The 24,302-nt window shown below is 41.1% G+C and overlaps 1 protein-coding gene across 2 annotated transcripts in view; it reads left to right on the top strand.

Moving 5' to 3' along the window:
- GABRB3 (gamma-aminobutyric acid type A receptor subunit beta3) overlaps nucleotides 1-24,302 on the top strand; it is an 820,257-nt gene that overhangs the window by 756,805 nt on the left and 39,150 nt on the right. For both annotated transcript variants that reach the window (XM_077296875.1, XM_077296874.1), the window contains one exon: nucleotides 12,288-12,440. In XM_077296875.1, the coding sequence (XP_077152990.1) occupies nucleotides 12,288-12,440 (153 nt within the window). The remainder of the gene's footprint in view (nucleotides 1-12,287; nucleotides 12,441-24,302) is intronic.

The following is a 24,302-nucleotide window of genomic DNA, read 5'->3' as shown; positions in this document are numbered from 1 at the left end:
ACTGGCAGCATGCATTGTAAGAAGAGCAAAAAAGAAGAGAATGTCCAGCTTCACTGAATCCATAAAAAAGAGTTTTCTTTATTCGAAAACTTTAAACATAGAGGATACAGACTTCAGCACAAACCATATGGGTAAGAATCTCAACGCATTTCTGGAGACTAAGCTCCCTTAATCATGACATGATTGTTGTCATGATTAAGGGTTGTCATGACCAAGGGAGCTTACTGCTTACCGAGCCAGTGCGTGTGTCCTGAGTTGAGCGGATGGTGCCCAGAGATTCCAGAGGAATGGGACAGCCGCGATGGAGAAGCATGCTTCAGGTAAAAAGGACCTGAAGCACGTGACTGCAAGGGGAGTGTCAGGGGGAGGAAACAAGTCCCAGTTTCCAGGGACCGGAGCTTGGGCTAGAGAAACCCAGGGGGGTGCCAGACAGATGTGGGTCAACTAGGAGACGACATAGTACAGATGAAAACAGACAGAGACTTGGTCAATAATAATCCAGGGTCAGAAAGCCGGCGATAGCAGCATAGTATCAGACAGGAAATACAAAGTGGAAGGTCAGGGACAAGCAGAGGTCAAAACCGAGAGACTAAAAAAGTACAGAATCGGGTAACAAACTCAGAAGCAGGAATGGACCGGGTCATACACAAGCAATCACACACAGGCAGACCGTATCCTCAGATTCACAATGATCAGGAACTCAGCCGAGGTCAAAAGTATCCCTCCCACAGCCAGAGAGAGGCAAAAAGCATTAACCCCCTGAAGCACTAGACAAGATCTTCCACACAGACCATGACAAATTGTGTATGTCACTGACATCTCCGGTACCATTTTTTTCTGGTACCAGAAATATCAGGACGTGTGAAACCGGCCTTAGGATGTAAATCAGATGCTAGATGTTAAAAATTGGATTGTACTCGCATGAAAAATGCATAACACCTGCATTACACTCGTCCGACTTTGCAAGAATGAAATCGGATGTTAAAATCCTTAGTGTGACTCCAGCCTCAGGGTATGTGCACAGGTTGAGTACTTGCTTGCAGAAATTTCTGCAAGGTTTCTGCACTCTTGGCAGCAAAAATGCTGTGGCAAAAATGTGCCGCTTTTTGGCACATTTTTTGGTGCGGTTTTGTATGCGTTTCCATACAGCAATAAAGGTTTTGTTCAGCTAAATAAAGATATTTTAAACAAAAAGTTTTGTGATGTATTTTCATGGTTCAACACATTCTTTTTCATTTTTATGCAGTTGCATCAGGGTAATGGGGATCAGGATTAGGGCTTGGTGTCAGCAACTGCCATTGACACCAAGCCCCAGGTTTAGTAATGAAAAGGTGTCAGCCAGACACCCTCATTACTAAACCGGTAAGTAAACGGACACACACGCACTCGCACGTGCACGCACGGATGCACACACTGTAACCAGCCTATGTAAGAGCGTTAACAAAATGAACCTACATAGGCTGTAACCAAACAGCAATTGTTAATTTTTACAAAATTTAAAAAAAAATTGCTTGGGCTCCTACGTAATTTTCATAATCAGCAGAGGAAAAGTCGACGGTTGAGAGCTGATGTTAATATTCTGGGAAGGAGCCAATAGCCATAAATGTCCCCAGGCTATTATTATCAGCTCACAGCTGTTTGCTTAGCTTTTTTCTAAGCTGGAATCTGGATTAGAAAAAAATCACAGCATGCTCCAAATGGCCAGGTATATTGGACAAGACTCACCAATGCAAGTCAATGAGTGTGAGAAAAAAAAATGACAGCACACGGACCATCCATACGCCGTTTGATTTTTATGGATACATTACCCTTATGTAAAATGGAACACTGTAAATGGTCCTGTAAATGATTGTAGAATAATAGTTGCAGAGAAAAAAATGCATTGCATACGCAAGTCATACAGATGTCGTATGGATACTATGTGAGAAAAATTGCAATCTACTCGCATGACACTCACCCTGTCAGCTGGCAATACAAAGATCACATCAACCCCAATACCCTACTTGCCACTGCACCTGTTCAAGTAGGAAGAGTGGAGGCTACGCACCAAAATTGGCACATCTTATGGATGCGCCATTTCTGGGGAGGCTGAGAGCTGATGTTTTTAGTCTGAGGGGGCAATATCCATGACCCTTTATATGCTATTAATACCAGTCTGCAGATGTCTGCCTAGCCTTTGCTTGTTAATCATTATAGGGGGCCACACATCATTTTTTGGAGGGTCCCCCATTTTAATAACCAGAAAAGCTAAGTTTACAGCTGTGAGCTTAAATTAATAATCTGCGAAGCTCCATGTTTATTACCCCCTTCCCAAGCTAGAAATATTTGCTCTCAGCTGTCCACTTTCCCTCTGCTGGTTTTTAAAATTTATGTTGATCCCATGCAATTTTTTTCTTTAAGTTGTTTAACTATTTGTCAAATCCATGAACATTAAATGACACATGCTCTGCACTAATTTCGAATATATGTCACTGACATTTTTCTATCCATACTATCTATATATCTATTTTATCTATTCTATTATGATGAGTCATGCAGTCTAATTTTCTCTACTCAGCTGATGAAATGTTGGGTTTTCTAGGAGATGGATGTGTAATTATTGGATGGCACATGCATAGTCCTTGTGCTGTATGATTTTTTCAGGCACCCATTGACTTGCATTGGCAAATCTCGTCTGATATACAGGGCAAATCGCAGCATGCTGCAATTTATTTCTCAGTCCACTTTGAGCTGAGAAAAAACAGCAGATGAATAGGGAAATTCTCGCAAATGATTATGAGCTTTTTCACTGTAAATTTTATCAATTGCTAATTAAGGTTACACTCAGTAGTGTTTAAAAAAAAATAAAAAAACAGTATTACTATATGTGGGTCTCAAAGTTGAAGCAATGCTGGAATTTTTTATCAGAAAAAAAATGAATTTTATTTGACTCAAGTCACTTCTTACAATACTTTTTAATCTTGTTAAATACAAATCAGTATAATGCATATAATGCAAAAAAATAGTGCAAAAAATATAAATCTTAGATTATGTTTTCAGTTGTATTAGATCACCATCGCCATCATATGTGGAAGCATAAACAGATAGCATCACCCCTCTAAAAGAAAAAGGAGAAGAGTTATCATTTGGACATTGCGTCCCTTTTAGGATAAATGGTTGATTGCAGTGGAACCTGGCAAATAGATGATGTGCGTTTCTAGGTTACATAACAGAGAAAGAGAGAAAGAGGATTACTATTGTATCATAATGACCTGAGGGAAAATAGAACCTTACCGTTTTCAGAGATAGCAATTAATCATGTGCTTCAATGGCTAGCTAAGGCTGGCAGTGCTAACCTTTTACAGCCATACATAGAGAAAAGCTATAGCTACACTGAAATTGCTACATAAAATGTGGCTCTCTACTATTCTTAGTTTTGCTGAAAATTCATTGAGTACGGACTAAATCAAGTCATGTTGTACTTGACAGAGGTATTTTTTCAATCATATATAAAAATGTTCTACGGATTATCACAGATTTGACTTTAAATATAGTAATAAAAAATTTTTCCTTTGAAGTAAAAATATGTATTGGGTCAGGTTTACTAATCCTGTCTAATAATTAGATAGTAAAATCTTAAATTACACAGTCTTAAGATGCTCATATAATCACAGTGCCTAATTCTGGAAGATAAATCTAGTGCGAATTGAAAAAAAAGGGAGGAAGAATCCAGCAAAACGCGGAGGTGGCTAAAAAATAACTTATTGCAAAGCTATTACAATACTTAACACATATTGTCGGGCACTAACACACTGTTAGGAAAGATCAACGCGTTTCAACTTGCGTCTTAGTCATGAACTGACCTAATGGGAAGGAAGGCACAGCTATATAGTGTGTCCAGAATGACTGACTGGTTGCATGATTAAAACAATTAACGTATGCTAATTAAAGACAAAAAGGTATTCAACATTAATTAAAAATCAGATGTGACAGAGTGAAACAAGCACATGTAAATAAATTGATGTTGTTTATTAGAATCAAAAGATACTTTTAGAACTAACATGAGACCACAAAATAAAGAATATGACAACAAGAGGTAAATATGAACTTTCATTATTATTTGATTAAATCCTGTCTAGTGTTAAGACCCTGTGAGATACGTGTATCTAACATAAAGATCCAATAGGACCTCTGTTTAACAATTTACGTTTGTAATTCCCACCACTGTGCGGTTTATGGTCATTTTCAATTCCACAAAATTTGAAGTACGTCAAAACTGCCCTTATGGAAATTGGCAAAGTGTTTAGATGCAGCAGATGCCAATAATACCATGGGATTTACCGCATCCGAGAGGTGGCGTCTAATGCGGACTTTAAATGGACAGGTAGTACACCCCATATACTGAATTTTTCATTCTGTGCATTCTATTAGATACACTACATAAGAAGTCTTACAATTAATGCAATCACATATAGGATTTTTTTTGCAATGGGGTTGCTCTGCATTTATACAGGGTGGGCCATTTATATGGATACACCTGGGTGGGACATTTATCAAGTTGGATTCAAAATGGCTGACTTCAAAATGGCCACCATGGTCACCACCCATCTTGAAAAGTTTTCCCCCTCCCATATGCATATATGTGCCACAAACAGGAAGTTGATATCACCAACCATTCCCATATTATTTAGGTGTATCCATATACATGGCCCACCCAGGGGTTTGCATATAAATGGCCCACCCTGAAGAAACCTTTGGCATTAAGCCATGTTCCCCGGTTTAGCATTTTTTTCGAGTGTCTGTCAAGACTGGGAGGAAAAAGTGAACCCATTTGATCTTTCCTAACAGTGTGTTAGTGTCCGACAATATGTCTTACTTATTGTAATAGCTTTGGAATAAGTTATTTACTCGGACTCCCATGACAGCACGACGAGAGAGGGGATCCGCCCATCAGGAACAGGAAACCTACAGATACAAAAGGGCGGCACCTCTCCCCTGCATTAGTTGGTTTCCTGTTCCTGAAGGGACCGGTGCCAACAGATGAATCTTAAAGGAGCCCAGGCCGGCCGGCTGAATCCGGTAGCGAGGGGGTCTCCTACCTCGGCCGGTGCGGAGATCCCTGGAGACGCCACGGTGGTCCTTGCTGGACTGCACGTCGGTGGCGTTCGCAGCAGGGAGCGGAGTCCGGAGGATTTCCTGCCTCCATCAGCGTCAGCGCCGGTAAGTATCTCCCATTGGCGGTGCAGCGGTGCGTGCATGCGGGGTGCCGGTGTCAGGACTGTGTGGGTGAACACCTGGAGCGCTGCAATCCGTCCCCGGCGTCCTGCACCGTTCTCAGCGTGTGCTGGAGCGTTTCCGGGTGCGGTGACATGGGGGGGCGGAGTTAGTAGCCGCTTCCGGGTCGCCGGATGTCTGCGCATGCGCGGTCAATCCAAAATGGCGGCGCCCATCGCATCCTGAACGCCGGTTTTCCCAAAGGCTTCCTACCCTCCCTGCTGTGTCCTGGGCCAATAGGGATAGCGCTGGCCTATCTGCTGACCGGATCCAAGGGGGATTTAAGCAGGTGACGACTTTAGAACCCTGCTTTTGGCCGCAATTCGTCATGGAGAGCGGTGGTGAGCAGCAGCAGCTGCTGGATGATGTGCGTCAGAAGCCCAAAGAGAAGGACAGAAGCGACCAGTCCAGTCGTAAAAGCTCATCCGGGCAGGGATCCAAAGCTTCGACTAGGAAAGAACCCCCTCGTTTTCCGGTACTTTACTTTGGCGCACGGGTAAGTGATCTACGTGAAAGTTCACTCTGTGACGCGGGCCCCTTATACTTTATTGTTCTAGGGGAAGAAGAGTGCGGACAAGTCAAAACATAAGGAATGTGCCCTCTGTGGAGTCGCATTACCAGACTCTTGTCCCAAAAAATTATGTGCCCCCTGTATTCAACAGACGGTGAGGTCTACAGGAGTGGTTGGGTGGAAGTGACATTAGGTCAGATAGTAGTTATCACCTATATTGTCCTCCCCTAGGTAGTGGAAGAGTCTGTGAGTGCGGAAAACCTGAAGGAGATGATCCGTTTGGAAGTAAGGGAATCCCTACGGTCCCTATCCCAAGCGGGAGGTTCAAAACGTAGGACCCCCTGGACTCTAATTCTTCGGAGGAAGAAAGAGAAGAGGGTGCCTATCACTTTAGTCCTTCCTCCTCTTCATCAGATGAGGAGTCTGGACGATTCTGTCTACCCCTGGATAGGATTGACAAAGTGGTCAAGTCAGTTAGAGGCACAATGGGTATAGAAGAACCCAAGCCGCAGCCCTCAAAACAGGAGATGATGTTCAGCGGATTGGATCGTAAAAAACATAGATCTTTTCCAGTGAACGAGAAGATCCAAGACTTGATCCTCCGGGAATGGAAGAAACCGGAAAAGAAGGGTTCCTTACCGCCAGCATTAAAACGCAGGTACCCTTTTGATGATCCGGTTGTGGAGACGTGGGATAAAGCCCCTAAGTTGGATGCGGCGGTGGCAAAAGCATCAAAGAAAGCCTCGTTGCCATTTGAGGATATGGGGACCCTCAAGGACCCCCTTGACAGGAAGGCAGATACTTTCCTTAAGGGTACCTGGGAGACAGCGGCTGGATCTCTCAGACCAGCAGTTGCCGCGACATGTACAGCCAGGTCTTTAATGGTCTGGCTGGATCAGTTAGAGTCCCAGCTCAAGGAGGGTGCTTCCAGAGATACTATTCTGAAGGCTCTACCAACAATTCAGAATGCTGCGGCCTTTCTGTCGGACACATCTGTGGACTCAGTCAGACTGGCGGCTAGAGCGGCAGGACTCTCCAACGCGGCTCATAGAGCCTTATGGTTGAAGTGCTGGTCAGGCAACATTCAATCCAGAACTAAACTCTGCGCCATCCCGTGTAAAGGAGAGTATCTCTTTGGTCCAACTCTGGATGAGTTGCTGGAGAAAGCGGGGGATGACAAGAAGAAATTTCCTAATCTGTCTTCAGCATCCTACCGTCGGCCCTTCAATAGAAGGAGATTTGGTCGCGGAAAGAAATGCGGGACCTCACCCTCTAGAGAGAGTTTTAGATGGGAAGATAGACGCGGAAGAGGTACGGGCTACATGTTTCGCCGTTCCTCAAAAGAACAGAAAAAACTGGACCAATGACTAGCAATCCCTGTGGGGGGTAGACTGTCAGCATTCTCCTCAGCATGGTTTGACATTACGAACAGTAAATGGGTCCGAGGCATTACAGCAAAAGGTCTAAGGCTTGACTTCGATCACTGGCCTCGAGATAAATTTAAATTAACCCCTTTACGTTCCTCCCCCCTTGAACAAGCAGCCCTGGAAGCAGAGGTCATGAACTTATGCTCCAAAAATGTTTTGATCGAAATCCCAGAATCAGAAAGAGGAAGGGGATTTTACTCTCCTCTTTTTCTGATCAAGAAGCCAGACAGATCGTTTAGAACGATCATAAATCTCAAGGGCCTTAATGAGTTTCTGGTCAATGAATCGTTCAAAATGGAAACAATCAGTTCAGCAATAAAAATGTTGTTTAAACACTGCTTCATGGTAGTTGTGGATTTAAAGGATGCATACTATCATGTTCCGATACATGAAGACTTCCAGAGATTCCTGAGAGTAGCTGTGTCAATGGGGGGACAAATTAGTCATTTCCAGTTCAGAGCTCTTCCCTTTGGCTTATCAGCGGCTCCTAGGGTATTTACAAAGTTAGTGGCCGAAGTCATGGCGCACTTACGAGAGTCTGACATCCTGATTGTCCCCTATTTGGATGATTTCCTTATAGAAGGGAGTTCAGCAGACCATTGCCTTTCACAACTAGAAACAACCACAACCAAACTTGAGCATCTGGGGTGGATCGTAAATTATGAAAAATCCCGATTACAGCCCCAAAAAATACAGAGATTCTTAGGGCTGTTGTTAAATTCAGAAACTCAACAGTGTTGTCTTCCGCCCAACAAGTTGTTACACATCCAACAACAGGTGTCTAGGGCAATTGATAAACCATCCATGACCCTTAGACAGGCTATGTCACTGTTAGGATCTCTAACCTCATGCATTCCCGCTGTCTGTTGGGCCCAATTTCACACCAGACCTTTACAATCCGAGGTACTGGTTAATGATAGAGTTTTACAAGGGTCTTTGCAGAGTCAGATTACTTTGGGTCCAGAAGCTCTTACATCTCTTAGATGGTGGCTAAACAATGACAATTTATCGGCGGGAGTTCCCTGGGTGACACAGGTGACACGTATTGTAACAACAGACGCTAGCCCTTCGGGTTGGGGAGCACACATGAATGACATGATAGTTCACGGTCTATGGGACCCCCTAACATCAGCCTCCTCCAACCAAAGAGAGTTAATGGCAATTGAACTATCAGTTAAAAAATTCCTCATATATCTGCAGGGTCACCATGTCAAGATCCTCTAGGACAACCAGGTGGCGGTCGCATACATAAATCACCAGGGTGGAACTTATTCCGAATCACTGATGAGAGTGGCGGAACGTCTATTCCAGACAGCGGAGAACCATTTTCTATCTTTAACCGCACTGCATATAAGAGGAAAAGAAAATGTGAAAGCGGACTTTCTAAGCCGCAACACCTTAAGACAAGAGGAGTGGTCTCTAAACAGTCTCGTGTTCAACCAGATTGTCCACAAATGGGGACATCCAGAGGTGGATTTATTTGCCACCAGGGACAACCGAAAGACAATAAAATTCTGTTCCCTAAATCCCAGGGAGAATCCTCTGGCGGTAGATGCCTTTCTGATCAATTGGGATTTTCAGCTGGCGTATGCGTTCCCCCCGCTAGACCTGATACCTCTGGTAATCAGGAAAATAAGAGAAGATCGGGCAAGAGTTATATTGATTGCCCCATTCTGGCCCAGAAGGGCCTGCTTCACCTGGCTCAGGATCATGTCAGTGGAGGACCCCTCGGTGCTTCCGGACATTCCAGATTTACTCTACCAGGGTCCGATCAGCCATCCACAAGTAAAGAGTCTCCATTTGACGGCATGGAGTTTGAGAGGGCATTACTGAAAGACAAAGGGTTCTCCCCAAATTTAATTGAGACCCTTATGAAAAGTAGGAAACAGATTACGACAACAATCTACGCTAGAGCCTGGCGGAAATTCCTGGCCTCTTCTGATTTTAATTTAGAAGAGGGAATACCTATAAAACAGATCTTAGAATTCCTGCAAAAAGGCTTAGAGCTAAATCTATCCACTAGTACTCTAAAGGTACAGGTCTCGGCCCTAGGGGCCCTATTTTCCTGTAACATCGCCAATAATTATTGGATTTCAAGGTTCATTAAAGCATCTAGTAGAGCTAGACCCATACATAAGGATAGATCTATGCCTTGGGATCTCAACCTAGTCCTGTCAGCATTGACTAGAGAGCCGTTTGAACCATTACAATCAGCTTCAATTAAGGCCTTATCCCTTGAGACAGCATTTCTGGTAGCAATTACATCTGCCCGTAGGGTGGGAGACATACAAGCTCTCTCCAGGCTTCCCCCTTATACAGAGTTTCTGCCGGATAGGGTAGTCCTCAGACCAGACCCGGCCTATTTACCAAAAGTATCATCACGGTTTCACAGGTCACAGGAGATAGTTTTACCGTCTTTCCTTCCCAATCCCTCCAACCCTAAAGAAGAGCTACTCCATACGTTAGACGTTAGCAGATGCCTGCTAGAATACATCTCTGTTACCGATACATGGAAGAAAGATAATGCGTTATTTTTATCTTTCCAAAGTCCTAGAAAGGGACTCAGGGTATCAAAGTACACACTAGCAAAGTGGATTAGGGAGGCTATCTCTTTGGATTATACTGCAGGTGGGGGTCCGACTCCGCAGAATCTGAGGGCGCATTCCACCAGGGCCATGGCTACATCCTGGGCGGAAAAATCTGGAGTATCAATCAACCAGATATGTAAGGTGGCCACATGGCCATCCCCGTCCACCTTCTTTAAACACTATAGGTTGGATTTGGGGGCTTCCTCTGATCTCACCTTCGGGTTAAGGGTGCTACAGGCCATAGTCCCTCCCTAAGGTAACTTACATCTCTGTAATTCTCTCGTCGTGCTGTCATGGGAGTCCGAGTAAAGCATTAAGCTACTTACGGGTAGCGGCATTTCTCGGAGGCCCATGACAGCACCCTTAGTTCCCTCCCTATTCACGTGGGGGTTGCACCTCCTATAATGTATATATCTCACGTATGATACCCAGTTCCAATATATTGGTTAAAATTTTGTATATAAACTGTATATAATGTATATTTTTGCGTGCCACTAACCGCGGTAGTCCTCTCAAGGCTCTGAAATACAACTGATGCAGGGGAGAGGTGCCGCCCTTTTGTATCTGTAGGTTTCCTGTTCCTGATGGGCGGATCCCCTCTCTCGTCGTGCTGTCATGGGCCTCCGAGAAATGCCGCTACCCGTAAGTAGCTTAATGCTTTTTTAACCACCTCTGCTTTTCGCTGGATCCTTCCTCCCTTTTTTTCAATTAATTGTAGCTACTCACCATGATCCGTGCGAGGCATTGGTCGGCATCGGGGAGCACGCACACACATGCGGGTAAGCTGACTCTTCAACATTTTCGATAAATCCGATGCATCTTTTGTCAACCGTTTCTAACTTTACACTATCTTTTGGTTGCATCACTTTGCACCAAAAGCTTGGTACAATTTTGTGCATCTAAACTATTCCCTTGATTAGGGTTGTCCATTTATAATTACATGCACTTTTACAAACCGGCATGTACAATTCAAGGGCTGATAAGATGTGTATTGTATGAAAGTCGTTTGTATAGCATGCTTTGATGTATTGGGCCAAGGAGCTAAAAGAAATGTCCGTTTAATACTTTTAATTGTTAATAAGATATCTGGTTTTTGGAAGTATTTTGAAAAACTGAAGCAACTGTATTTTGTTAAGACAACCAATATGCCATCAGTAGTTGTCAACTTTGCTGTATATACTGTACAGGCGAAGGTTAAGTAGAATAATTTTCTGGGATCATTGTTGGTACTTCAGGAATCATTTAACGTTATATTGATGTGATACATAGTACAGAATGCAGGGACTCAATATAATCAGTTAAAATACGCTTTGATAAAAAAAGTTGAGTAAGAGTAATACTCTGACAAACTAAAGCTTAATGTGACCCTTGAAGCTCCCCTTACTAAAGCTTGTTTTTCTCATTATATTTATGGACCTGACCCGAAAATCATATTTATTGGTATTTATGAAATGTGTAATTTATAATTATTCTGTCCTTGCTATAACAGAAATCAGCTCTCTTTGCACTCTACCTGATAATCCTGTGCTGTACTTGTGTTTGTAAACAGCAGCTAATCAGAAGAGGTAGAGCTATAAAAGGAAGGGAGAGGAGCATCTGGAACCAATAATAAGATAGGGGCATGTCTGGGATATAAAAGGAAGGGAGAGGAGCATCTGGAACCAATAATAAGGGGCATGTCTCGGACTACCACAGACTCCCTGTAGGAACTTTAGCGAGGTTCTATTCTCAGAGTACTTATGGATCTAAGATAAATAGCAGCAAAGCATCATTATCTGTGGGTTAATAGGTAAGCATCTTCTATAGGTACTGATTTGCACTTAATTTTTTAACTTATGACTGTACAGTTACATTGACAATATTTTAGGAATACAAAGCTGAGACCATTTTATCCATGTTCAGACTTTTATTGAAATTGGTGTATTTTGTGGAACACATTTTAAGAACATGTACAGGATGCAATCCTTTTAGATGTAATTTTGCATATAAATCCTGTGGTTTATAGCCAAAACATTTTTTTTTTTCATTTTCAAATAATTTCAAACTTTTGAAATTAATTTTAATATAAATTTCCATATGTCTGTAAAATTGTTATCACAGTGTTTAAGTAACTGTTGTATAGTGTTAAAATACTCTTAAGTTGCTTCGAGACTGACTAGTGGGTTTTAGTCATGCTCCATGCACATTTTTCTGTTGGCGAATGTTTTGAATAAGTATCATCCCTTTGGAGAAATGCAATATTTCCTTTTGAGAAGGCAATGGCAGAACTGTAATGAAATAGCATATGCACACATTTATCATATTCATAATTGCTGTTAACTTGAAAAACGCTGGAAGATTAGTTGGTATGACAGGCTTTCTATGTGGAGAACTAATTCATAGTCTTGTCCCAGATATTTGTTCACAGATATAATTGAAATGCACATTTGTATAGAACAGTTTCTGATTTCTCATATCTCAGCATGAGCACTACTCGTACTAAAGCCTCATTCTTCTCATTCTTTTCAGGGTCCTATCCTAGACTTTCCCTCAGCTTCAAGTTGAAAAGAAATATTGGATATTTTATACTTCAGACCTATATGCCATCCATTTTGATTACTATATTATCCTGGGTATCTTTTTGGATCAACTATGATGCATCAGCAGCACGAGTTGCCCTTGGTATGATAACATTGTGAATAAAAGCATTTTGTGTTCACGAAATTAAACGTAGTCCATGAACTTCAAGGAGATTTTAAATTAAAGCAATAAACCTTTTATACTGTTCAAATCTTACAAGAAGTTTCAGAAAAAAGAACATACAAGGGTATAGGTAAATGATTGTACGGCATATATATTAGTTATGCTTTATTCTATAGTCCACATTCTGATAAAGCAATCTCATTTATAAAAATGTATAATAATAATAATAATAATAATTTGGCTGACAGCTCTTATGACTTTCCCATATATACATTTGGAGCAGCACATTCTTGTGTTGTAAATAGGAAGAGGGGAGTATGATATTGCTAGACTCTGTTGGCTTCTCTCCCCAAAAATGAAAAGATCGGCAGTGCAAATCCAACTATTTTTCCAGACATCTGCTTTCAAAGAAGAATGTGGAGGCTGTCATTCACAGTCAATAAAATCTTCTATCAGGCTATAAGATCATGTTTTGAATAAATAGGAAATCATATTTATAAGATACATCATATTTATCATGTTTACCTCTAAAGACAAAATATGGTAAAGAAGAAAATTTAGAAAAATTAATGAACACCAAAAATATAATAAGAACTTTTATACTTTAGTGTAACCGTAAAAAAAAAAAAAAAAATAGGGGTTTTCAGAATGGAATGACACAATTGGAGATGTTTCCCAAAGCAATTAAATATACCATTACTTTTATTTTTCAAAGTTCTTTTGAAAATGAGAACTGAATGCTAGTTGCTATAGGTATCTGCTGGAGATCATCAAGCTTTTTGAAATTCTATTTCACCAGTGTTGGCATATTTTTTCCCCAAAAATCGACATGCTGTGGATTCTCTAATAATTACTTGTAATCGTGTAATAGCATGGCACCTTTAATTGCACAGAAAACATGTAATAGTCAGCAGTCCCTTAAGACTGAATTGATCCCCGCATCTTTTTATTTATCTGACTATGTATAAAATGTTGATAATCGGTAGTAATCAACAGTATGTTTAACAACACAGTACACTAACCAACTTTTTAGGTCTTTTAATTTGTAAAAGTAGTCCAAAAATTATTCCTTTTTCTCGGGCAGGTGTCAGTCAGTCAGGTGCTGGTGTTTATACATAGATCGTGTAAACAGAAGAAGCCATGGCTTTTTGACAAGCAATGATCCAAAAATGCTACCTGTTTGGGAAAGGCTTGTTAAAAGAAAAAGTTAGTTTTTAACAAGCAAAAATTATCCCTGTGTTGGGATCACCAACAGGTTTACACATTGACAAGAAAGAAGCAGTGCCTTATTAACAAGCCATGCAAAAATTATCCCTACTACTCCAGGATCATTAACAGGTTTACTGTTTTCAAAATTTAGTCATCCAAAAATCTTTTTTGTTGGTTAGGGGACTACTAAGCGTCTGAACAGTTAGAATTGTAATTGATGGAATTGAAAGCTCTCTGAGGAAAAGATTAAGTGTTGCAGAGTTGGTGTACGAGAAGAACACGGATTCAAACTGACAGTGGAATTGTCAGACAAAATAAGGCTAATGTGAATGAGATATACAGCACAGACCAAAAGTTTGGACACATCTTCTCATTTAAGGATTTTTCTGTATTTTCATGACTATGAAAATTGTACATTCAGACGAAAGGCATCAAAACTATGAATTAGCACATGTGGAATTATATACTTAACAAAAAAGTGTGAAACAACTGAAAATATGTCTTATATTCTAGGTTCTTCAAAGTAGCCACCTTTTGCTTTGATGACTGCTTTGCACACTCTTGGCATTCTCTTGATGAGCTTCAAGAGGTAGTCACCGGGAATGGTCTTCCAACAATCTTAAAGGAGTTCCCAGAGATGCTTAGCTCTTGTTGGCCCTTTTGCCTTCACTCTGCGGTCCAGCTCACCCCAAACCATCTTGATTGGGTTCAGGTCAGGTGACTGTGGAGGCCAGGTCATCTGGCGTAGCACCCCATCACTCTCCTTCTTGGTCAAATAGCCCTTACACAGCCTGGAGGTGTGTTTGGGGTCATTGTCCTGTTGAAAAATAAATGATGGTCTAACTAATTGCAAACCAAATGGAAAAGCATGCCGCTGCAAGATGCTGTGGTAGCCTTGCGGGTTCAGTATGCCTTTAATTTTGAATAAATCCCCAACAGTGTCACCAGCAAAGCACCCCCACACCATCACACCTCCTTATGCTTCACAGTGGGAACCAGGCATGTAGAGTCCATCCGTTCACCTTTTCTGCGTCGCACAAAGACACGGTGGTTGGAACCAAAGATCTCAAATTTGGACTCATCAGACCAAAGCACAGATTTCCACTGGTCTAATGTCCATTCCTTGTGTTCTTTAGCCCAAACAAGTCTCTTCTGCTTGTTGCCTGTCCTTAGGAGTGGTTTCCTAGCAGTTATTTTACCATGAAGGCCTGCTGCACAAAGTCTCCTCTTATCAGTTGTTGTAGAGATGTGTCTGCTGCTAGAACTTTGTGTTGCATTGACCTGGTCTCTAATCTGAGCTGCTGTTAACCTGCAATTTCTGAGGCTGGTGACTTGGATAAACTTATCCTCAGAAGCAGAGGTGACTCTTGGTCTTCCTTTCCTGGGGCGGTCCTCATGAGAGCCAGTTTCTTTTTAGCACTTGATGATTTTTGCCACTGCACTTGGGGACACATTCAAAGTTTTCCCAATTTTTCGGACTGACTGACCTTCATTTCTTAAAGTAATGATGGCCATTTGTTTTTCTTAGCTGCTTTTTTCTTGCCATAATACAAATTCTAACAGTCTATTCAGTAGGACTATCAGCTGTGTATCCACCAGACTTCTGCACAACACAACTGATAGTCCCAACACTATTTATAAGGCAAGAAATCCCACTTATTAAACCTGACAGGGCACACCTGTGAAGTGAAAACCATTCCCGGTGACTACCTCTTGAAGTTCATCAAGAGAATGCCAAGAGTGGGCAAAGCAGTCATCAAAGCAAAAGGTGTCTACTTTGAAGAACCTAGAATATAAGACATAATTTCAGTTGTTTCACACTTTTTTATTAAGTATATAATTCCACATGTGTTAATTCATAGTTTTGATGCCTTCAGAGTGAATGTACAATTTTCATAGTCATGAAAATACAGAAAAATCTTTAAATGAGAAGGTGCGTCCAAACTTTTGGTCTGTACTGTATAATGTGCCATATATTCCTTTAAAGGGAGCCTGTCAGATCCCCCATGTCCTCCAACCCAGCAGCATTCACCTATGTATGAGCAAATTCCCTGTCTAATCAGCCCTGTGTAGCGTTATTGAGTGAAAATAAGGAATAAAAAAAGCATTTATAATGTCCCAGTTTGCTATGCTAATGAGGGCTTTGACTATTCGATGGGACGTTAGTTGTCTCAGGCTAGTAATCTCTTTTTCCATGTTATTATACCCCTGTGGGCATAATAATATAATTATCATCGTCGCTCATGCAAATCTCACTCATGCGCTTTTGCTCATTCCGGCAGTGTCACTGTGTCTCTGAAGCCTGGATTCAGAGGTGTGCACTGCGCATGACCGGAAGCTATCTTCTAAAAGATTTTCATGAGCAGTAATGGCGCCGCTTGTGCAAATTATGTTATCACACTCACGGGGGCATGATGACATGGAAAGAGGGCTGACTATTTTGGGGCAACTAACACCCCATCAACTAGTCAAAGACCTCATTATCATAGGAAACAGGGACATTACAAATGCTTTTTTATACCTTGTTTTCAATCAATAATGTTTTACAGGACTGGTTAGGCAGGGAATTTGCTCATACATAGTTGGATGCCTCTGGGTTGGAGGGCATGAGGGATACTTGGGGACATCATTCTGCATGGTGGTTGTGTGGGGACATAATGCTGGGTAAGTGGACTGTGTAGGCACATAATACTGTATAAGGGGGCTATGTGGCTGCATATTTCTCTGTGGGGGTTGTGTGGGGACAAAATACTGTGCAAGGGGCCTGTGTGGGGATGTTTTTCTGCATGGGGCTGCATGGGGATATAATACTGTATAGTGAGGCTTTGTGAGGATGTTATACTGTGTAGGTGGGTTGTGTGGGGACACCATACAGTTGAGGGCTGTTTGGTGACGTAACACTATATGGGGACACCATACTGTGTGTGAGGACTATGGAGCATCATATTGCGTTCAAATACAAGGACTAGCTGACAGTAGTAGTCTGAGTTATGGTTTTATAAAAACTATATAAAAAGCAGTAAATTATATGTTTTTAATTAGCTGCTACAAGTAAGAATACATATTACAATGAGCCCTATTGTAACATGTATTTGCAGAACTATCTAGTCAGCAGACTTAATTGTGCTCAAAATTAAATGATAAAAATTGATATAAAATAGTAATAGGAAGAATTGTGTTTGGTTAGTTAGTTTGGCCTTCAACAACAGTCACACTATCTCATGTGACCATTTGGGAAATTTGATTGCCTACCCCTGGCCTACAGTATTGTTATGGATTGTATGGTTGTCAAATTGGACTAGTAGAACAAGAGAGCAAAAAGTTAAATGGGCATTTTTATTACTGTTAAATTTTCTATGTTTGAAGAATTAAATTTTTTTGTCTATTAAATGGCAACCTAATTGAGTATTTAATTGTATCATGGGTCAATCAATTCACACAGAGTCTGTAGCAGCTGGAATCTTTTTTTCTCTCTCTCCCAATTAATTGTATCTCTGTATTATTCACAGACTACCACTCCCATTTTCTATCTTCAGCACTGCAGATACCAAACTCTGCAGTAGTTGTAGAAAATTTGAGCTATTTCTCTCCTCTAATGCCGAGCGGTGCGCTCTGAGGTCTTCTTTCTAAGCTGTACAAGTCTTAAAAAATTCTGCTGCTTTCCCTACCTCAGTTTTTATAGTGGCTTTAACAGTCCTTCCTGATTAGTTGTGCTACACTAAGTGTAGTGATAGCGGCAAGGTATTATAAGGAAGCCCACACGGGCTTGCCAGGGGCTAAGACCACTCTGGCTGATACAATTTTGTCGAAAGTGTAAAAGCTCAGGGTATTTTTAGGGCAATTTGCAAAAGTCAAATCATAATTAGTGCGAATTTGCCAGAACTTGCAAATTTTGTGCAATTTCACTCGAAGTTGGTTTGTATAGATTCACTCATCCCTAATATCTGCTCCACTTTTCACTGAAGCCAGCTTTAATAAATCTTGCCCTTAATCTTATCAATATCAATTATGAGTTTCATGTTATTATCTCAAATCTTATTACAGCTATTTAATGTTGCCTTGAAAGTGATAACACACAATGACATAATAGCAGAAGTCAATTTCATCTGTAACGCATACTTGCCAACTCTCCCAGACGTCTAGGAGGCTCCTGGAAGAAGTGTATATCTTTCTGAATTGTTGGCAAATTTTCCAGATGCCACAGAATCATCCAGGAACCTCTAGAAAAGCAGCACTTCCCAATGTTTTCATTGCAGTGCTGGCATACAGAGGCATATTAAGGGATAGGAATGGGGCAGGTGAAAGACATAGTTGAGGCCTACCAAATGGGGTTGAAGGTGGGCAAATAAAAATGTGCGCTCCATCGTCCCCCGTCTACTGGAAAGCAAATGTTGAAAGGATTACAAATAGGCCATAACTATTTATTGTTGAGGCTATAGCACAGAGGTGTTATCTGCTACTGCTATGAGCTAGCATGCGGCACTAGTGCTGATCTGCATCTACTCTGTATTCCGGTTTTCATGAACAGATGAAGGTTGATAGCTCAGGAGATTCAGGATTGGTTAAAAGAAAGCAATTTGAGGCTATTTTAAATTTGTAATTCTGTCATAAAGGCATAATGAAAACAAAAAATGTGAATTGTAAACTGCAAATTTATACTGCATGTAGAATAGGGGGCATAGCAATTTTATAAGCTAACTCAAGTCTGATACAAACAACTGCTGTACTATTTATATATGTTGTTCTGCATTTTGTTCAAAGACTTATGTTTAAGCAATGACTTTATTTTTAATTAGACTATTGAACCAATTCAATAATTTATATATTATATACAAGTTCGCTCTCAACCTTAAGTTAGAATCGTTGATATATTTAATACTTATCGTTCAGCCTGATAACATTTCCTGCACAACCAAGTTTCTGCAGCTGTAATATTAGAAATTCAGTTTTCTTACTGTGCTGAATAATCTGAATTAGTACTTCCCATCATGTGACAGATTGATTAGAAAACACAGCGCAATAAAAACTAACGAAATGCCAGTGTCGGGCAAAATAGTTTATGTTTTCAGTGACAGTTTTACAATGGAAGTAACTATACAATAAATAATATCCACATTAGCTAAATGTAATGCTATTTTGTCCGAATGTCAACAATCCCTGCCGGCAGTGTTTGTAATTTTACTGCCTCACGTGAATAAGTGAATGTTTGCGTTTCAGATCCGTGCTTCACGCTAATATTATTATGAAAGTTCATCAATTTTAGGCTTATAATTTGCCATTTTCGTTATGTAGGAAAGGTTTGTGTCAGTATTTCCATGATCAGGATGGAATAGATACAACATTGCCTAGAGTAGCTTTAAAAAAGAACTGCATATATACTGTGTAATCGCCATGCTTTATTTTATTGCTTGCTGTGACAAGTAACAGGAGTACAGAATGTATTTTGAAGCCAAGATATTGTAGCTCCGAACACATTGTGCACATAAAGAAAGATCAATGTCTAGGAAGTTACTGAATGTACTAGTGACCAAAAATGTGTAATTTTTAGGCCTTGTTTGGAGCAGTTTTTGTTTGTCTTTCTTTGACTGTATGAATCTAGTGAACATGGTAGAAGAGGGTGAATTAATATAGTGTTACCATACTAGTTAATAGTTATTTTGTCAGAAGCAAGATGATCATTGCAAAGCTTCTCAGAAAATCCTTCACCAGTGTCAAGGACATACAAAGCATAGAAATGTGACTGCTATGCAGCCTTTGGAGAGAGTGGTGGCAAATTTGAATGGGTCCTATATGGCTTAATGTTATGCATCAAGAACCTAAACAGGAAGTCCATAGGGACTTTCCTGGTTTCTTGCATATCTCAAAATGTTTGCTCCTGCACCAACTATTTCTGCCATCAAAAATGTACCTTATCCGCTTAATAACCACCTATTGTCTTTTTACTGACCTGAGATAAAAGAGAATAGCATCAACCGACGGGTGACAATCCAGCAGATATCGGCTGTACTCTATAGCTGACAACTTGCTAGATCAGCGTTGGCCCATCCATATCTGTTTAACCTCTTAGATGCTGATGTCAATAGTGACTATATAATATAAATAATAACAATACCAGATAGCATATTGGTTAATGAAAAAATAGCACTAAATAGTGCAAGAAAAACAAAAAAACAGGGAAAACACCAACTTCATATCAAGTATGAAACAAGGAGGATGAAGGAGTATATAGGTGTAAAACATTATATTTTATTAACTACACATAATAAATTGTTACAAAAAGGTACAAAATTACAGTAATAGAGTGCACCAGGATGGAAGATAAAGAGGAACCCCTGGTGTCGATTTCCGGCTCAGCAGGTGAACATATGGGCAGAGGGCTGCTCAATATGATAGATACTGTAGGTACCAATCAAGTAAGTGGAAGTAGCAAAAAACTTAGTAAACTTAAAGAGCAGTGCTTACCAGTAAATAAAGCAGGCAAGAGGCACCGGGTCATATCCTAAATAGCCCCCAACGCGCGTTTCGCTTATTTTCATACTTGCTTTCTCAAGGGGATGAGAAAGTGTTTATCCACATAGTACAATGAAAAGTGCGAACAAATTTGAATGCTCTATCTAACTAACAATTTGTGAACAGACATAAATGCTGAGAAGGGACAAGTGAAAGCTGCACTGGAACAACAAACTGGACATGTTTTCTGACTGTTGTGTATGTGCAACTGCAGGTTGTGGACAGGAGGCCTCATTGCCTACTTCCTGGACCGCAGAGGGGGAATGACGTAACACAGGGGAAGGGCGTGTGGTTTCAATATCAGACACAGATTTTGTACCCAGGTGTTCCGCTGCATATATGAACAATATATGACATGCTAACAGGGGTATTATGTCAAATTTCCCTTTATAAAAGGGATGTGTGGGTAAGATTTTATAATTAGCAGCATATATATATATAGCATGTTTCATTACTCATATTATTATTCTGTGTAAGGCTGAAACCTGAAGAATTGTGTGGTGCATTTAAATGTGCAGTATTCTTGTACCAAAATGTCCAAGTGCACAACCAAAAATCAACATCAGGTTACCAGATACACACTTAAAGAGACCATGAGAAGGGCAACACAATAAACAAATTATAATAATAGAATATATAGAGATTGAGAGTAGAAATTTGACCTTTGCACAATGTACAAAGGTTTCCAAAAATGTAAGCAAGTGTCTTTATCATACACGCTGAAAGATGCCATGATGGGGACACCACAATACACTTTACAGTTATTACAAGAGGTATATAAAAAAACATAAATTTATATTGGTTTAATAAATAGCGTATCTTTATCTAACAGTTGTGCGACTGGAGCAAAGCCTGCCGAGATGCGCAAACGTGACTATCTCTAATTTTCACGAGTCTGCTGTTGCCGTGAGTAATAAAGGTGAAATGTTTAAAAAAAATTGCCACACATTGCTAGATATATTGAATATGTACATAACACCTCTGTGAGGGTACTTGTCAGGATTTTTTTTTTCATAAGCATTCAATATGAGAAAGGGTGACATTAAGTGACATGGATGTGGTGTGCCCGCCAAAGCCATGTTACAGATCAGAAGGTGACTGGATCTCATTCTAGCTTCTTGTCAAAATGTGGTCAGCACACTACACCACTGACTAACCCAGACAATTGTGAGGATATTGTGGGTTAGATGGCAGACAAAGGCTCCAGTGTGTTGACAAGCAGCAACACAAAGTCTTCCACACAGTCCAGTCTTAATAGCCAAGGGGCTGGGCCTCTGAATCCTCAACCTGGTCTTCCTTCCTCCCACCATCCCACCAGGAGATATTTGACCCCAACTCTGGCCACTCTGAGGAACTGTTTACGTTCCCTTGTAATTATTCAGGCCTCTCAACGTGCACCATTAAAGAGGGTCATGAGGAGGTGGAGTGCAGTGATGCCCAAATATTTGAGCACCCATGGCCAGGAGAAAGACACGTAAGGGAAGGTCAATTCATGTCTGAAGAGGTGGAGGATAATCATGATGCACAGTTGCCGTCAGGTCAGACTAAAATTGCAACTCAGAAGGAGGATCAGACTGAGGAATTTGAAGATGACCTGGTCGATGATAAGGTTATTGAACCAACCTGGCATGGTGGCATGCCTAGAGAGCACAGCAGTGCAGACAGGGATGGATCCGTAGCACAAAAACAGGCAATAATAGGTAGTGGTTTGACCAGAGGAAAAACTCAGTCAACTGTTCCACAGAGCCCCCGGCACTCAGCTAGATAACAGGTCAAGGGTATATTGTTCCCCTGTATGGCAGTTTTTTTCTGAAATTTCTTCAGACAAAACAACTGTAATTTGCATCGTCTGGCAAACCAAGCTAATATGAGGTAAGAACCCTGCCAACCTGAGCACCACCAGCATGTAAAAGCACATGGCAGCTAAGCACCCCTGTAGGTGGGCAGAATGCCTGGGTACAGCATTTGGCAAATAAAGGAATCATTTTTGTATACTTCACCTGGATTGAATGCTGTCCTTCATTGCTTTTTTGCCTGGGTAAAGAATCTTTGTGTGATGGTGAAACCACTGCACTTTCCCCTGTGTTACGGCCTTCCCAATCTGCTTACCATGAAGCAGGGGCTGATTCCTCCTTCCCACAACCTACAGTTGCACAGACACAACAGTCAGCAACCACGTCCAGTTCGCTGTCCAAGCTCAACGTTCACTTGTAACTGCCGAAGACTTTTAACAGAAAGCAGAAATATCAACCCATCCACAGGACAAATTGCTAGGCACCCACATAGCCAGATTGGTAGCCCTGGAAATGTTGCCGTTTTGACTTGTGGGAACTTAGTCTTTCCGCAACCTCTTCGCAGTGGCAGCCCCACGGTACTCGATTCCCATATGACACTATTTTTCTATGTGCCATCAACGCGTTACATAAGCACGTGTTACACAATATCAGTTGGGCTCTGGCCAACATGATCACAGGGAAGGTCTACTTTACCACTGACACGTGGAAAATTCTTGTGGACAGATATGCTACATTTCCATTATGGTACACTGGCTGAACCTGGGGGAGTCTGGGACAGAGTCAGAGGCTGGTACATCACACATCTTACCCACACCAAGAATAGCTGTTCCAACTTCCATCAGGGTTTCAGTGTCCTCGTATTACTGTTCCTGTCTCTCTTCCTCTCCAAAAGTAGCCTCCCCATCACTCCCCAGCTGGGAGGTCTGCAGCAAAGCCTTGGCAAACTGGCAGCATGCTCTGCTGAAGCTCATCTGTTTAGGTGATAAAGCTCACAACACAGCTGAGCTGTTGAAGGTGATAAAGGAACAGACCGATCAGTTGCTCTCCCCTCTGAACCTCCAACTAGGGTCTGCTCGTATACAAAAATGGGTGTTACTTGGTGGCAGCTTTAAAGCTCGGCAAACTGGTTAACATGTTCCTTGCATGGCCTACACGCTGAACTTGGTTGTACAGTGTTTTTAAAAACATACCCTGACTTGCCGGACCTACTTGCCAAGGTACGGTGTGTCAGCGCACATTTCTGAAAGTCATCTCAGGACTAGCTTTGCTGCAGCAGCGCTTTAATTTGCCTCATCACCTACTGATTTGCGACCTGCCCACATGCTATAATTTGACCTTTAATAATAAACTAGTTGGCCTGTGCAAAATTTTCGCACATTGGTTGTCGGGGTGCAGTCAATTTCAGGAAAATTAAGCTGGTCAAATGTAAATGTATTTAATGAGATGATGAACACAGAGAGGTATGGGTGTCACTGACATGTGTGTGTATATATATATATATATATATGTTTTCATGAATATTTGAGCCCATGGATCCATTATATGTCTATTTTGCAAGCCAGTGAGAAAATCTCGCCATATGGAAGCCATACCGATGTCACACGGATGCTTACATGCGAGAAAATCGCATCCTCGCATTGCACATGGATGACATATGGATCACTGTTCAGAGAACATTTCTGCAATTCTCGTCCATGTAAAATGGACCGATTTTTTATACATTGTGTATGACTCTAGCCTAAAGGAGATTCGCAAACCTTAAACATAATGGTATTTTACATACTGATCAGAAGGGGGCTGATTGTCAGGACCTTGCAAAAGAACAGGGGCAGCAGCATTTCTTCCCCTCCACAGCAGCACTGCCATCTATCTGCAGTGAAGGGAAGTGCAACACGGCCATATGTATGTGAACAGAGCAGCTCCCCGTATAGTAGTGCCACTTTGACAGTAAAAATGATGTAGAATTGACCCCATAACTGAGCGAATTTACACCATTGTATAATAATTGGGAATATCCCTTTAAAAAAAAGTAATATCTGCAGATTATTTTATCTTTTTTTCCCATACGGTTGGATTTTCTTTTTACATTTTTGCAAGGTTGTTTCCACCAATCTCTCCCATCGGGAAACAATGTACAGTCTGAGTTATGTCAACGCTGCAGTTTTTTTACTTGTATCCAAAGGTGACTCCAGGTCACCAATAAGCTGCAACTAGTGTTGAGCGATACCATCCGATCTTTGAAAGTATCGGTATCGGAAAGTATCGGCCGATACCGGCGAAGTATCGGATCTAATCCGATACCGATACCCGATACCAATACAAGTCA

This window comes from Ranitomeya variabilis, chromosome 3 (assembly GCF_051348905.1).
Source record: "Ranitomeya variabilis isolate aRanVar5 chromosome 3, aRanVar5.hap1, whole genome shotgun sequence".
Lineage (NCBI taxonomy): Eukaryota > Metazoa > Chordata > Amphibia > Anura > Dendrobatidae > Ranitomeya > Ranitomeya variabilis.
The sequence above is the reverse complement of the archived record's forward strand: the minus strand, read 5'-3'. Positions and strand labels throughout refer to the sequence as shown.